Source organism: Plecotus auritus (assembly GCF_963455305.1).
Source record: "Plecotus auritus genome assembly, chromosome: 8".
In the NCBI taxonomy this organism is placed as follows: domain Eukaryota; kingdom Metazoa; phylum Chordata; class Mammalia; order Chiroptera; family Vespertilionidae; genus Plecotus; species Plecotus auritus.
This window is the reverse complement of record NC_137782.1, coordinates 35,613,289-35,630,904: the sequence shown is the minus strand read 5'-3', so window position 1 is coordinate 35,630,904 and position 17,616 is coordinate 35,613,289. Positions and strand designations below refer to the sequence as shown.

The following is a 17,616-nucleotide window of genomic DNA, read 5'->3' as shown; positions in this document are numbered from 1 at the left end:
TCTACATGCTATACATAGGTTATATCTATATATATAATCTATATATATATAATCTAGCCTATATAATAAAAGAGCAATATGCAAATTAACCATCACTCCGCTACACCAACAAGCCATGCCCACAAGCCACGCCCACAAGCCAATCAGGAGTGAATATGCAAATAAACCCAACCAAGATGGCTACGGCCACAGAGAGCAGGAGGGGGGCTTGGGTTTCCCCGGCAATGGAGGAAGCCAAGCTTTCTGCCTGCCCTTGCTGGTCTAGGCCTCCACTCAAGACTACAAAGTTTCAATGATAGAAGATACATAAACCCAAACAGAAATGGCGGCACCACAGAGCTGGAAAGAGCAGGAGGCTAGGGTTGCCCCCGGTGATGGAGGAAGCCAAGCTTTCCGCACACCCTGGCCGGCCCAGGCCTCCGCTTAAGGCTACAAAGTTTCAATTATAGAAGATACATAAATCCCCCCAAAAATGGCTGCTGCCACAGAGCAAGCAGAAGGCTTGGCTCCGCTCCAAGCTACAAAGTTTCAATTGTAGAAGATAAATAAACCCCAGATACCAGGGCCTCCGCTTGGGTCGCCAGGGTTTGTGGCCGGCCTGCAAACCACCACAGGCCCCTCGCCCAGGCCACCCCACATTCCAAGGGAACCCCCACCCTGATCTGGGACACCCTTCAGGGCAAACCAGCCGGCCCCCACCCGTGCACCAGGCCTCTATCCTATCTAATAAAATAGTAATATGCAGATTGACCACCACTCCAACACACAAGATGGCTGCCCCCATGTGGTCAAAGATCCTGCCCCCATGTGGACACAAGATGGCCACCACAAGATGGCCAGCAGGGGAGGGCAGTTGGGAGGGACCAGGCCTGCAAGGGAGAGCAGTTGTGGGCGATCAGGCCTGCAAGGGAGGGCAATTGGGGGCGATCAAGCCTGCAGGGGAGGGCAGTTAGGGGTGGCCAAGCCGGCAGAGGAGGGAAGTTGGGGGCGACCAGGCCTGCAGGGAAAGGCAGTTGGGAGGGACCCAGGCCTGCAGGGGAGAGCAGTTGGGGGGGACCCAGGCCTGCAGGGGAGGGCAGTTAGGGGAGACCAGGCCTGCAGGGGAGGGCAGTTAGAGGCAAACAGGCTGGCAGGGGAGCAGTTAGGCATCAATCAGGCTGGCAGGGGAGTGGTTAGGGGGTGATCAGGCTGGCTGGCAGAAGCGGTTAGGAGCAATCAGGAAGGCAGACAGGCGAGCAGTTGGGAGCCAGCAGTCCTGGATTGTGAGAGGGATGTTCGACTGCCCACCGGGATCGGGCTTAAACGGGCGGTCAGACATCCCTTGAAGGGTCGCAGATTGGAGAGGGTGCAGGCTGGGCTGAGGGACACTCCCATCCCCCGTGCACGAATTTTGTGCACCGGGCCTCTAGTATATAAATAAAGAGGAAATATGCAAATTAGGACAGGACGTGGTAACGGGTCACAACCAGACAGGAGGAGGTTGTGTGTGCAGGTGAGGCCCGGGGTGGAGATGGAGACATAGACAGGGGGGCCAGCAAGCCCCCGCGCCCTGGCTCAGGCTGCCCCTGGAGCCAAAGCAGACACGGTCAGGCACAGGGGGGCTGGCCCACAGCCTCCACGACCCAGCGCAGGCCCGGAGAGAAGACGGCGGGCCTGCCTCCTGCGGAAGCAGCGGGGCTCCCTCCACCTCCCGCGGAATTGGCATTGGCGCAGCTCCCTCCCGGCTCCCGTGGGCGCTGGTGGCTCGCTTCCGCCTCCCGGAAGCTGCACACCTCCCGTGGAAGCAGCACGGCTCCGGCAGTGCTCTGCGGTTCCTGCCGGCTCCCGTGGAAGCGACGGGCGGCCTACTGTCTTACTAAATTCTACATTATTCTAAATTCTATAACACTAAATTCTATATACCACATATAATCTATATACTATATACAGATTTATATATATACATTATATTTACATATTTGTATATAATATATAGATTCCGATACAATACAGGCAATAAACATTCCTTTTGAAAGGAATGCTCAAAATAAAAAAACTAATCACACACTTGCAATATGAACCTTAAAACTGATATGTATTCACTTTATTACTTCACTGGCATACATGAGAGTGATTTTTTCGCCCATAGCAGGAAAAAAAGCAAAATATCTGGCATGGGAATTCTTATGCAAATCATGGGTAAGCCATATAGAAGAATATTGATGCAGCTTTAATTATATTGGGAAATGCTCCTGCTGTGAAGTTAAATAAAACAACAGGACATAGCATGTATGTCATAAATCTCAGCCTAAGGAATGGTATCACCCAGTGATGCAGACAGAACCCAGGCCCTCAAACCTCAGTGAGTCCTTCCCTTGAGCAAGTTCCTTAGCTCTCTGTTTTAGTTTTGTCGTTTGTCAAAAGGAGATCATAATAGGACTAAATTCACAGGGTGAGTATGACGATTCAATGATATAACACCAATCATGTGCTGAGCACAAGGTCGGGCCCACATTAAGCATGCAATAAATGATACCACAGCATTACTGAAAGCACAGAAAGGCATGCAAAAGTCCAACAGTAAAATGCGGATATTATCAGGGATTGCTTCAGAGTGAAGGGAAAGGATTGTAAGTTTCTACCCCTTTACACTTATTGTTCCTTCTATGTATTTTTCTACAATTATCCCATTTTACTTTTCTTTTTTCCATTTTACTTTTCTAACATGACAAAAAAAAACAACACAGAATTGACTTATGAATTTACTTTCCCAAAATCTGCTTAATTGCACTTCTTGCCTAACCCTATTAGCTAACTTGTATTAGATTATAGGAAGGTCTTATTTAAAGTTTTTCTTGGTGAAAGCTGAAGATCTCTGGGACTTCTCAGTCATCTGTGGATTACAAACATGACAGGGAGAAAGGAAACATTTGCTTAGCATGAGGAATTTGTCAGCGGCCCTCCTTCTTAATGCTATAGCTTCTACCTGTACATTAGGAAAACATAGCACCCACTACACATTACACATCTCCCGCACACTGTACAACCCACAACAATAATACATACAGACATGCAAACATAAATAGAATGGCTAACACTTTTTCTCCACCGGCACTGTCCTTCTTAAAGTCACAGTACCAAGGTGTCACCCTAGGGCAGGCTCTCAGCTAAGATCCAAGGACACCTGGTCTGTCAATGCATCAGAAGGCAGTCCATGATTTCACCACAAGAATTCTAGATTTTGAATTTTCATCCCAAGATTTACCTAAGAACTTAATATAAGCATATTCAAGATCGGTACATATATGAAATGAAAGTACTTTGTAACAAAATTCTGCTCCAGGATTTTAAAGCTGCATCTCTGTTTTTCTTTCATTGCCCAGGTACAAGTAATCACCTACTGAGAAGATAGTATTTGTGTGGATTGCCAAGCAAATCTAACTTTTAAACTCTGTTTTGTGGGGCTTTGAGTGGAGGTACTAGCAGGAGGCTGAAATACTAGAGGAGTCAGAGAGGCTGGAGGAGGGAGGCAGGGGGGCTGGAGGTGGGAGGCAGGGAGGCTGGAGAAGGGAGGCAGGGGGGCTGGAGGAGGGAGGCAGGGGGGCTGGAGAAGGGAGGCAGGGGGGCTGGAGAAGGGAGGCAGGGGGGGCTGGAGGTGGGAGGCAGCGGGGCTGGAGGTGGGAGGCAGGGAGGCAGGGGGGCTGGAGGAGGGAGGCAGGGGGGCTGGAGAAGGGAGGCAGGGGGGGCTGGAAGTGGGAGGCAGGGGGGCTGGAGGAGGGAGGCAGGGGGGCTGAAGGAGGGAGGCAGGGAGGCTGGAGGAGGGAGGCAGGAAGGCAGGGAGGCTGGAGAAGGGAGGCAGGGGGGCTAGAGAAGGGAGGCAGGGGGGGCTGGAGGTGGGAGGCAGGGGGGCTGGAGGAGGAAGGCAGGGAGGCAGGGAGGCTGGAGAAGGGAGGCAGGGGGGCTGGAAGTGGGAGGCAGGGGGGCTGGAGAAGGGAGGCAGGGGGGCTGGAGGTGGGAGGCAGGGGGGCTGGAGGTGGGAGGCAGGGGGGCTGGAGATGGAAGGCAGCGGGGCTGGGAGAGGTATTGCTCCTCTCGGTGTACCTGCTCTTCTGCTGGTGCCCTTCACCCTGGCGACAGCATTTGACTGCAGTCTTCAGCCTCCCAGCACTCCTCATATGAGCCTCCTCATCACCAATCAGAGGTAAACATTCTCTTCCAAGCCTGTAGGTGCAAATAACCCCAATCACCTCCCTAAGTGCCTCCTCAGCCCTTAGTATCTCAGCGCTATCCTGGTACTCCCTTTCCACTTCTCCAACACTATTTAACCAGTTCCTCACACTAGATATGTTCCTTTAAATACCGGTATGGTTTCTGCTTCCCTGATTGGACCCTGGCTGATACATAACAGCATGTATTTCATATACATTAACTTTTTTAAATTGTAGTAAAATATACCTAACACAAAAATTACCATTTTTAAGTGCACAGTTCAGTGGCATTAAGTAATTCACGTTGTTGTGCAACCATCACCACCATCCACCTCCAGAACTTTTTCATCTTCCCAAACTGAAACTCTGCACCCGTGAAACAATAACTCCTCATCCCTCCTTCCCCATGTGTTGCATGTATCAGAATTTGCCTCCTTCTTAAGGCAGAATAATATTCCATCCTATGCATATGCCATATTCCGTTTACCCATTCACTGTTGGACACTTGGGTTACTTCCACCTTTTAGCTATTGTGAATAGTGCTGCTATGAATATAGCTGTGAAATATCTCTTTGAATTCCTGCTTCCAATTTCTTTGAGAATATATCTAGAAGTGGAAATGCCAGATCACATGGAAATTCTATGTTTACCTTTTGGAAACATAGTTCACCACAGCACTGCATCATTTTACATTCCTACCAGCAAAGCATGAGGGGCAACTTCTCTTCACCTCTCCCCCTCCCCATCCCTTATTTTCTGTTTTCATTTTTTCACAATAGCCATGTTAATGAGTGTGAAGTGGTATCTCATTGTGGTTTTAACTTTCGTTTCCCTAATGAGGAAAGATGTTGAGCATCTTGTCACCTGCCCAGTGTATTAAACTTTTAAAGTAGTGTGTCTCAAACTGGAAATCCTTGGGGTCTTTTATCGTGAAACTTTACCATAAAGTGTACCTAGCAATAGAATTATCAGGGCCTGAAATAATGTTGACAATTATACAATTCAAGATCCATCAAATGTGCAAGCTTTCTTCTCTTGGAAGGATTTCTTTAAAATTCTAAGTTGTCACAAAAGGTCCCTGGCTCACTCTCGTGGTGTAGTGCTATACTAAAGAAACTAACACAAGCATGTTAGTTTTACATTTGTTATTTTTCTTAAAACAAAAATACCACGCTCATTCAATACCCATAGATTTTCATAAAAGTAAGGTATTACTAAGTATCTAAGTCTTAATTCTAAAATGTTGTGAGTCAATGTAAAAAATAAATAGTAGGCACTATTTTGAAAAAGCAAATAAATCAAATCATTCAAACACTCTGTAGTTAAATCTTATTGCAAACCATACAACATTTATAGACTTTCTGATAACACCACTTTTTATTTTCTTTAGTTTATCTTTCAGGTAGCCAGACATCATACACAGAGGCTAAAAAATGTCATAATTTCAGTGGGATGATCAGCTAGAGAATCAAGAACAGGATCCATGTCTTCAGCATAGCCAACCCAGAATGAAAGTGACTAATTTGGTCATGAAACCACAAGAGCTGACATGTTATTATAGTACATGAACGCATTTATAATATGAAGTTGTTATGATTCCTAATTATATTATTAAAGTCTATAATTTTACTTTAGAAACTTATACTTCAATTTTACATTTTTACAGGAATGTGACAAAGAAGTCAAAAGGCTTGTTTATTGATTGTCATCTTTTAATCAGGCTGCAAACAACAAAGAGGAGGGGAATGTGAAAAAGCATTTATTAGTGCCACAATGATTCACTCTGTGCCTCAGCTCTGCCAATGCCTGGGCATGCAAGAGTGAACCAGGCAACCCTCAAGAAATATTAACAGGGAAAGGAAAGAGAGAAGAGGAGGAGGAAGAGGAAGAAGACAGCTGTGGCTTCTGCCTTAGCGGGGTATATAATCCAGAAATTAACTAGTACCTGGCTAATGGCCGGCTTGCCAGAAAAACATGCAGATTTGACAATAGGAAAAAGTCATCAGAAGGTGTAGCCATGCTCTAGATTGGACTGTCAGTGAGACCTGAAAACAAGAGTGTGATGTGGGAGAAAAAGGAGATAACTTTAAAAGGGAGAGATCTGGCTGTCAATACCTATATAGGATTCAAATTTAGTCTCATTACAACAGAGACAACCAAGCTGGGGTGCAACAGAAGTAGCCATTTAACTGGAATTTCAAATCTTTAGAGCTGAGTTTAGTTTGTAGGAAACAGAGGGTATAAGGAACAAGTTAACAAAACCATGATGAAACAATCTGACAGACCCAGAATGTGGGCTATTCTACAAGACTATTAGCCTAGGCTGTTTAAAAAGTCAATATAATTTTAAAAATTTGGAGTATAATTCAGATCAGAAGAAATTTAAGAAGCACAACAATCAAATGCAATGCATATTTCTTACTGGATCCTGGTTTGGAAAAAACACACCTATAAAAGACACTGGTGTCTAAATTAGGAAAATTGGGTACAGATATAAAAATAGTTATTAGCTAATTACTGTTAATTTTGTTAGAGTTGCTAGTGGCACGGTGCCTATTCAGAACAAATGTCTTATTTTTAGAATATTCAAAAAATACTGTATTGGCACAATGTCACAATGACTGCATTTAACTTGAAAAGTGTACAGCAAGCTGAAACAAATAAAACAATGTTGAAAAATCCCTGAGCCTCAAGGGAGGGTATATGCATATCACAGTAATATGCTTTCTACACAATTAAATATAGCCATAATAAAAAGGCTCAGTAAATAAATACATCTGAGAAAGTTTTGCTCAACTGTAAGCATAATGCACTTTAAAAAAAAAATGAAAGCACAGCAGAGATTTTGCATTGTGTAAAAGGTAAAGAAATTACTGAGCACTAATTATTTTAAACAATCTTAATTTATAAGCTTATCTTAAACACTAGAAATTACCTAGCAGTTTACAACTGTATGCGCAGCTGACCCTTGAACAGCATGGGCTTTAATTCAATAAATTCCTGTAGTGTTTTCGGCTCCTGGTTGGGAATCTGTAGGTGCAGCGTGCCCCTAACTCACTCCTGTGTTTTTCAAGGGTCAACTGCACATGCCTGTTTTTAAAATATGCCTTAAAGACCTAAAACTGATACCCCTGTGGTATTTCTCAAGCTGACGCAATTCAACTTAAAGCAAAAGGTTTCCCTTCGGGATGAAGTCAAGCGTGACATGTTGTAAGACAAAGGACAGTCTAAGATGCATTTGAAGTCAGTACATAAAATGTCCAGCAGTTACTTTGGCCAAACTCATGTAACACCACATTTCTGATGAAAATGATTACACTTTTTCCCTTAAAAAAGGAAAATAAATTGAAAATGTGATGGGAAAATCAAACTCTCCTGCAGAAGCATCCTTCCAACAGAAATAAAAACAACATCCAGGGTGACCTGGCCAGTGTGGCTCAGTTGGTCCCATGCACCGAGAGGTCACTGGTTCAATTCCGATCAGGGCACATGCCTGGGTTGTGGGTTCAATCCCCAGTAGGGGGTGGAGGGAGACAGCTGATCAATGTTTCTCTCTTATGTTTTCTCTCTCTGTCTCTGTCTCTCTCTGTCTCTCTCTCTCTCTCTCTCTCTCTAAAATCAATAAAAATGTATTTAAAACAACAATAAAACAAAGTCCATGGCAAAAGGGAGTTCCTTTATCTATTTTTCTCTAGGTGGGCTTGAAAATATTAAAGCATGACATTAATTCAGGACATATGGCTGAAAAGCATCAGAAATGTTATTTTACTTACATAATACTATGAACCTGAACTTGGAAAAATGTCTCCTGAGCTGTACATGTTGGTCATTACCTTATTTACTGCTATAAGAGATAAAAGTTCCTTGCACATAAACATACACAGAATTGCCGTGTCTTTTCCTTAAAATCTTGCACATTTTAAAACTATTACCTATTCAAAGAATTATAATAACTCGTCATTAACTCTCCAAAATCCTATTACTATCCTACAGTGCACATTTCAACTATTTGTCTCAACTGACATTTTACATGATATTGAAGAGTTCTAACAAAAGAGAATCGGATGGAAATAAATAAGAATATCATGCAATGGGTTTTCTTGAGAACTGAAATCAAATTGTGACAATAGCTGCCATCTCTCTTTTTCATCCCTTGACTCAGATCATTTTTTCCCATTTCCAGAAATTTGGGTGCAACCAGGGCCCATGCCATATTTTTCTCCATTCTACTGCATGGTCTTGAAGCAAATCCAGAGGATGCAAGTGTGGCCTGAGCCAGTTATACCTTGTTTTTCCCAACTCAAGCTGAAGGCTTGCTCACAGAAGTGCTGGACAACTCCACCCTACTCATGGCCCTCACAGACAGCATGACAAGGGTGAGGCATGGTCAAGAGGTTTAACACTATTCTCTTTTGTTTCCAAGCCTTATTTTCTACAGTAACTTGGCACAGTGATTATATATATATATATATATAAATGCCTAAGCAACCGAACGGCTGAATGACCGAACACAGCCCCAGTGGTGGGGGGAGGGCAGCCAGCCAACCTCCTATGGTCCCTCCCCCCTGGCCAGCCAACCCCAAATGCCCTGATAGGGACTGGGCACGATGGCTCCGATCGGCCCCAATCGCCAGTCAGGCCAAGGGACCCCACCTGTGCATGAATTTGTGCACCGGGCCTCTAGTAGCAAGATAATAAGCTTGAATGGCAGAAAATGCATGGATGTGTCTGTCGACATCTAGTACACAGTCTGACATAGGCTCCTGAATGAATGAGGGTGCCCTGCTGACACAGCTTCTAAGAACATCATACCCCACTGAAAGAATTTCACTCATTATCTCAAAGATTCCTGGAAATGAGAAATGTGTCAAGCAATGGTACCATGGACTACTTTCGTATATCGCTTAACTTCACCTTGTGGAAAAACAGTAAGAACAGAACGTAAACATGGTTAGAGATAAGGCAGACTTTCCCAAAGGTCAGCAACCCATAGACATTCTTCAACAGTTCTTGCCTTACCTACCTGTCTTAAGTCCAAAGTGATTGTGACCCAGTGATATTCTCTCCCATTTTGAATACTGGGACTTTGCCACCAGTTATTGGTGCCATCTATTGCATTTGATATTGGGTGGCGTTCTGTAAAAAAGAAAATAGAAAAATAACACCCTCTAGGTCCATCCATGTTGTCACAAATAGCATGATTTCATTTTTTTATGGCTGAGTAATATTCCATTGTATATATGTACCACATCATCTTTATCCATTTGTCTATCAATGGGCACTTAGGTTGCTTCTAAGTCTTAACTATTGCAAATAATGCTGCAATGAATGTGGGGGTGCATATGTCTTTTTTAATTAGTGTTTGGGGTTTCTTCAGATAAATACACAAAAGTGGAACCTCTGGGTCATATGGTAGTTCTACTTTTAATTTTTTTAGAAACCTCCATACTATTTTCTATAGGGGCTGAAACTAATATAATATTTCATGTCAACTGTAATTAAACAATAAAATTATAAAAAATAAAAATATGCATACCTCTCAGCTTTTGGTTTAAAATTTTTAACTTCTAAACTGTATGCTAGTGGAAATGAATAGCAGTAAAGGTCAACACAGTGCTCATGGTTTCCTAATAAAAGTCTTCATCATCATTTCAAAACATATAAATTCCCACGGGCACTTGCAAGCAGAAGGAGCAACACTTGCCTTTGGGGTTGGCACTGTTGCCATCGCAGATCCGGCACTGCGGGTTCCGCACGGGTCGACCGGGCACGTGCTCCACGAGTTTGCAGAACATCTCAGGCCCCTTCTCACCGCAGGTGGCATTGGTGATGATGTGAGCATTGCTGGCAAGATTGAGAATGGCAGGAAACAGGCCTGCACGAGAAAATTCACCAAATCAGTTCAGCCACTTGAAATGGAAAAGGATAGGATTACTTCATCTCACTTTTCAGGTGAATCAGAAAGAGATTGGAAATCTATGTGCTGAGTGAATGAAGTCTTACACAAAAGCAGTTATATCGTGGTTTCATTTATATGAAATTCCAGGACAAGACAAACTCATCGATGAGAAGAAACTCTGCCCAGCAGTGGCAGAGGGTGGGGATTTACTATGACGGGACACAAGCAAACTTTCTGAGGTAATAAAATCATACGATGCTGTTGTGAAAAATCATAGAATGCATGAGATTTGAGTTGATTGGTATGTTCCACTACATGTAAATTTTACCTCAAACAATTTTTAAAAGTCATAAAAATGTTGGTATAAATGCTGAATAGTTTAGGAGTAAAGTGTACTCACTTTGAAATGCACCGAAAAATAAGCTGGATTGATGGGTAGGGAGAGTTGGTTACAGGGACAGACAGGTAACAAAGAAGGTGGACTAAAATGCTCATTGTAGACTCTCAGTGGGAAAATAGATGTTCACTGTACAGTTCTTTCTGCTTTTCTGATGCAAATTTTTCATGAAATGTTGGGAAAATAGATTTTAAGAAGTTTCAAATGATCCACTGCACATATATGCCAATGAGATTCAAACACCTTTCACTTAAAAGAAGGGCACCCATTTTCTACCCATGTTGCTCCAGTTGCCTCTGCAGGCACTTACAAGGTCTCTCCTATCATTACCGAGGATACTTTTCTCTCGCCTCTTTCTTTCTGGCCTGTTTTCTTTGGTGAATAAAACTTGAGAGCACAAAGATCTATTTTTTTCCAAATTCTCTTCAATTCAGTATTAATCTTTGCCTCTATACAGTTCTTTTGTCTCCAGTGAATTTTATCTTTAAGCAGCTGGTCCAAATTATCCAGAAAACAATTTTTCGATGACTGTGAGGAAAATAACTCCATTAGGTTCTTTAGAGATTTGACTTTATCTTGGGAGAAGAGGATAATAGAAGTGAGATTCTATGACCCAGAAAGCACATGTACATGATGTTGAAGAGGCTTCTACATGAAAGGGCATCGTGAATGGAGAGTATTGAGAGGCGGGGTCTTAGCTAAGTGGGGTTTTTCTAATTTACTAGAAGCTGATCTTCAAAGATCACAGAAGATAATCCTTTCTTTATAAAGAATAATAGAGTCGATGTTATTTCTGAAATATTTCCTTTCCAGCAATATAGAAGGAATTCATGTCTTTGACTTTTATTTTTTTAGGTACTGCTTAATCCTTTCAATACTCTTTATTATAAATATTTTAATAATTTACTTTATAAAATAAAAATGATTATTCTTTTAAGAGTTGCTACATTTAAAGACTTACCATGCATCTACCTAAAAAAGTAACTCTTTTTTAAAGTGGCCCATCTTTATTTTTTTTATTTTTTTATTTTTTTAATTTAAATTCTTTATTGTTTAAAGTAATATATGAGTCTTCTTTTTCCCCCATTGACCTATCCCCAGCAGCTCCCACCCCCCAGCACATGCCCTCACCCCTCTGTGTCCATTGGTTATGCTCATATGCATGCATACAAGTCCTTTGGTTGATCTCTTACCCCGTCCTCCCCTCCCCCCCCCAGCCCCGCCTTCCCTCATAGTTTGGACAGTCTGTTCAATGCTTCTATGTCTCTGGTTCTATTTTTGTTCATTAGTGTATGTTGTTCACTATATTCCACAAATGAGTGAAATCAAATGATATTTATCTTTCTCTGACTAGCTAAAAAGTAACTTATTAGATAGTCTTTCAAAGACTTTCCATATAAAACAGAGCTACCTATTAGTAGTTTTATCATAGTACAATGACCCTATTCAAGTCAACAGGCCCTTAGCTTCTCAATAGAAAATAGTAAGTGGATATTTGTATGTTAGAGCATTATTATTAATTTTTTTGGAACATAACACAGACACATCATATACTATGTTTAATGTTATATTACATTTTCATTTTTAACTTAAAGTTTTTCATTTTTATCATATTCCTTTAAAGGGATTTATTTTTTTTAAATATATTTTATTGATATTTTATAGAGAGGAAGGGAGAGGGATAGAGAGCTAGAAACATCGATGAGAGAGAAACATCGATCAGCTGCCTCCTGCACACCCCCCACTGGGGATGTGCCTGCAACCGTACATGTAAAGGGATTTATTTTTTAATCAAAAAGGCTTTATGAGGAAACAGAGGAATCTTTATCTTTAATTATGCAGTTCCCCAAATTAATATTATTTTTAATCCTCATGAGAGGACATGCTTAGAGGGAAGGAGAAAGAGAGAGAGAAAAAGAGAGAGAGAGAAACATCAAAGTGAAAGAGAAACATCGTTGCCTTTTATATGTGACTGGGGATCAAACCACAACCTGGGTATGTGCCCTGACTGGGAATTGAACAGGCGACCTTTCAGTGCACAAAGCTCAACCAACCGAGTCACTCCAGCTGGGCCCAAATTATTATTTTTATCAACCATTAGTTAGACACTTACACTTTATGGAATGATCTACTTCTTGAAGTGACATGTAATTCTTGGGAATGATACTTAAATGGCAGAAGGAGCTGATACTTATTGTTTGATACTGAGATAAATATTAATTTTCTCCATCGTTTATGACCATAACAATCTAGTTATCTGGTTCGAATGTATTTTATGAGTTAACAATTGCAAATACAATATGGTTTTAAACTGTGGTGTTTTATCCAAATACCTAAATGATGTTTTCCTGGCTCTGAAGCACATGTATGCAGTACAATCAACTCTCTCCATTCCCTTCCACAGGCTAGTCAAGCGAAGCAGAGAAGCCAAGGTCACAGGCACTGATTTAACAATGCATTTTTCTATCAACAAACACTTCACCAGATAACAAATGCTCCCACTTGTTCTTTATTCTCCCCTCTAGTTGCTCCACATCAAGAGAACTCCCCACTTTCTGCCCAGGGCTTCCTCCCATCCAGGAGACCTTGAGTTACTGGGAGGAGCGGGGGTGAAGAGGGTGGGGCAGTCTTGAGGGCACCTGGCTCTCTGTACTCAGGAGTCTATGCTCTGAATCCCTGAGAAAAGGAAGGTCAAACCTTGTGGACATAAAAACAGTATCTCAGTGGTACTAATCAGCATCAGGTAGTTCTTGCCCTAGAAAGGCTGTGAAGAAGTTGCATATTCCCTTACCTTGCTGGTATTCTAAGTATGCTTTTTAATAAAAAATAAAAGATAAATTCCTTTGTCAGCATGGCTGTGTAAAAAAAGAACTTTAAATAATTAATTTCAAAAATATACCCTGGTTACCTTTCCCTACAATTAAATAAACCTTTCTTCTCAGATATACTAGTATTTGAACAAAAACTATTCACTAAAAATTATTCCTTATATATATTACATTTACTCTTCATAGTTATAGAATAATTATTATTCCTGGTTGCATATGACCACATCTGCTAGAAGATGAAAGAAAGTTAGAAATATGTACTGGAAAAAACATGTATTAAAAAGAATGCTTTTCAAAAGTCCCCCAGGTCGCTGAATCATTTCAAAGACAACCGAAATATTTCAATTAAAGGGAAACTATGTGAGCTTCCAGTAGGAGGAAGGATGGGAAATCAAAGGGTGAGAAAGGGCGCTGGGATCAAGAACCTACCAAGAACAAAAGTTTGATTTTACATGTAAAAATCAAAGGCAGGAGGAGGGCGGTCGCAGGACACATGTGACAAGTTTTACCATTACTTAGCTGTCACCTAATAAATTAGACGACACATTTTTGTTGAGAGACATTATTTACTTTAGTTACTAGTACTATTACTGGAATACTAATTCGCCTTTTGCCCCTACCCATTCAGGGTACACAATGGAATCGTTTTTCTATCCCTGAATTTAACTGGTAGCTAAAGACTTTATAAGGCCAAACTCCATGGAGCATGAAATAAATTCCTTCTCATTCACCAGTAGCTTTTTTAAAAAATCCTTTCTTCATAGCCTGAATACATTTGGTTTTCTTAAATACATTTCAGGAACACATTAATCTGCTGGAAATTCTTTTATTACTGTTAGATGAAAAATTGCCACAAAGCTGACAAAAATGCTACTACACACAATTACCAAAGATTTCAGCTGAGAGACTTTGATAGTTGAATAATTCATTTTTAGAGGTTTCTGGGTTTTTCCCAGTAGAAAATCTTTTCGCCACCTTAAAAGAGAGTGTGTACAACGCTGACTAGCCCTGAGGCTCAGAGCACCTTCTTTATCAATGTTTCTGAAATGATTCAGGGCCAATGGCTCAGGGCTTTAACGATGTATTTGTGTGCAAGAGAAGCAAGAGTGTTTTCTAATGAATTTTTTTCTATTTTGGGAAAAAAACAACACAAGTTCTACAAAATGTTATTTGTCTAACCCATAACCATTGTGATATTATGGGGTAAAAATGACTTGCAATTCTTAGTTAAAGGATCTGTGGTGATATTTCAGGTCATTTTTTTCTCAGCATGAAATTAAAGATTATGAATATTTTATAAGATTGAATAATAAAAGTGGCTTCTGGTGTCAGGAGTTTTTGTTCTGAAAAACAGTCAAAGCTACTTGTTCAATCCATGAAGAAATTTGAAAAAATAGGAATTTAAAGTTTCTGAATTGAGAAAATTGTGACTTTTAAAAAACGTTCATATTGTTTCCCCCCCCCCCCTCATATATACACCTTTCACTTCCCTAATCTCACCCACTTATCATGTAAATTTCTATAAATTGATTAGGGAAGACTGCTATTACAAATAAACTACCCTGTTCCCAGAAGTCTCTTTGAAATATGGTATCACCTTATTGAACTACAAAAGCAGCACCTCAAACAGCTACAAATGACATTAGTTAGTGAGAAATCCTAGAAACATTTAATACTGTTCCAGAATATAACATCGAAGTATTCTAAAAATATAGTTTAGGTATTCTAATGACATAAATTTCTAATAGTTAAGGTATTCTACTAATATTTCAGGTGAGTGTCGACCTATGAACCTGGAAGCGAAAGGTGTATATATGGTCTAAAATCCTTATATGGCTCCTCATTGCTCATCAAATCTATTTCAGTTTCCTTCTTCTGTATTTTTCATATATCTGTTCATTCCCTACTCTTCCTTCAAGCTAAGCCCGGGTCCTCCCTGAACTCCAGGCTTATATAAATGTTCTTCTTTTGTCCCTCCTTACATCAGCATGCCCTCTCCCTGCACTTACCATTTACACAGAGATCATTAACTTGCTGACCAGTCTCCCCCCAATTCTTCTCCCCTCACTATCCTTCTCCAAAAAATATAAACAACTTTCTATGAGCATGTGATGTTTCATACAACCCTGATCCTAAGCCAAAGGACCCTCAGAGGCTGGCTGTGCTTCCCATCCAAGCTTATGGCAATAGCCCTTTTTGGATTCTTGCTTACTCCTCAGTGATAAAAACAACACAGTTGGCCCCAAATGGAGTTGCTCCTATTAAATCCCAGGTCGCCAAACCAAAACTTAATTACAGTTTCTAGCTCTCCCAGAAATGGAATCTTAAACCAGTCATGCAGGAATTGCCTGATCAGCACTAGTCAGGTAATCTGCGGGTAGACCCTTGCCATCCTCTGAAACAGTGGTTCTCAAACTTTCTAATGCTGCGACCCTTTAATACAGTTCCTCATGTTGTGGTGACCCCCAACCATAAAATTATTTTTGTTGCTACTTCATAACTGTAATTTTGCTACTGTTATGAATCGTAATGTAAATATCTGTGTTTTCCAATGGTCTTAGGGCCTAAGACTTAGGCGACCCTGCTAGTGATTCTCAATATGAGGAACTGTATTAAAGGGTCGTGGCATTAGAAAGGTTGAGAACCACTGCTCTAAATGGAAAGCAATCTTGCAATAACCAACCTGTTTTTTGCCCAGTATATTGTAGCTTCCTTGTTCTCACTCTCTTTTGCCTATAAAAACCCTTTCATTTTATACAGCTCATCCAAGCTTCTTTCTATTAGATTGAATGCTGCCTGATTCATGAATCACTAAATAAAACCAATAAGATCTTTAAAATTTTGAATTTTGTTTTTCAACACGTGTGTGTGTGTGTGTGTGTGTGTGTGTGTGATGGAATTCTTTCAAAACAGTAAGTTCTATTTACTATGGCATACTTAATATCTAACCTGTCCAATCTTAAAATAGAAATGTCCATTATTCCAATGAGGTGTTTTATATGAACTCTATTAGAATCATTAGTGCCTATGGAAGCAGGTGGTGCTGGGTAAGTAGTAGGAACAATGGCTTTTGAGTCAGACAGCCCCCGGTTTGAATTCCAGGTCTACACTTGCCAGCTAAGGGGCATTACCTGTCAGTCTCCTTATTTATGCAATGAGAAGCATAGTGCCTGGGGATTTTTGTGAGCATTAAATGAAATGATGTGCATAAAAGGTTTAATACAACATCTTAAGGACTCAATAAATAATTGCTTTTATTATTTTCATATTATCAGTGGAGATCACTAATACAAATTTTCTCAAATATAATTAGACTTTTATGGTTATATTTCATGTATTTGAGTCTCTGTCCTTGTGATTAGATTTTGGATGAAGTAGTTGGTTTGCATATAAGGGCCACCGAGTAAGGGAAGTATCTACCTTTAAATATAAGAACACACTCAGCTGGTAACGTGCATCATGAGAGAGGCATGGAGGAGACAGAATGCAGGCTTTCCTCACACTCACTCCAATGTGGGGACAAACTGCAAGAAGTTGAGCAGAACTGCTAGATCTTCTCACATATGTCACCCTTCCCAACCTCCTTCCCAGCCTCTTTCTCTTTTTTTAACTTATTACTCTGTCTATAGTTGCCTTTGAAACACTCTGTATGTTGTTGAATCCCTGTAAGTTAATTGCACATTTGTCAATCACAATCTTCTTTCATTGTTCTGAAAGCTGACAAATGAAGGCATCTCTGAGAAGGTGACATTGGAAGACTTACCTCAAAAGTGACAAGGAGATAGCCATGCATGGTTACACTCTATTTTAATAAATTTGAATTTCTTTATAATATATTTTTATGCATTTAAAAACATGCTGTGAATAGGTCTGTGAGCTTTGCCAAAGAGCACCAAAAGGTCAAGAACACTGGTAGGGAAAGTGCTTTGGTTAACCGTTAAGGTGAGGGAGGAGCTAATGGTATAGGTCACTGTTAGTTTCCTTTTCCTACCTCTTCTTCTAGGAACTTAGTTTCAGGAGATCCCTGGCCTTTGGACGCAGGTAGATTGTGAAGGTGATTGAGAGGGACTCAGGCCAGTCTAAGAGTTAATGTCCTGCTCAGGTGAGCTCCCAAGTGACCTGAACATGTGGGCCTGGAGCAGCAGCTGCCCCCAGCTCAGCAGAACTAAATGAAAAATGAGTCCTCCATATCATCTAGGTGGCCTGCACCAGAACTTTCATGATACCTTTAACCTCTCCCTCTCAGGAAACAAAATCACCATCATGAAATATAAGTTATCATTAGGATTCTTGCATTTGGCATTC

General features: G+C 41.0%; 1 protein-coding gene across 1 annotated transcript in view; it reads right to left on the bottom strand.

Moving 5' to 3' along the window:
* The window catches only part of LAMA1 (laminin subunit alpha 1), a gene marked incomplete at its 5' end in the record, with an annotated part of 154,073 nt that overhangs the window by 118,653 nt on the left and 17,804 nt on the right, over positions 1 to 17,616 (bottom strand). The window contains 2 exons of the mRNA XM_080683787.1: positions 9,211 to 9,323; positions 9,892 to 10,062. Of these exons, the coding sequence (XP_080539913.1) occupies positions 9,211 to 9,323; positions 9,892 to 10,062 (284 nt within the window). The remainder of the gene's footprint in view (positions 1 to 9,210; positions 9,324 to 9,891; positions 10,063 to 17,616) is intronic.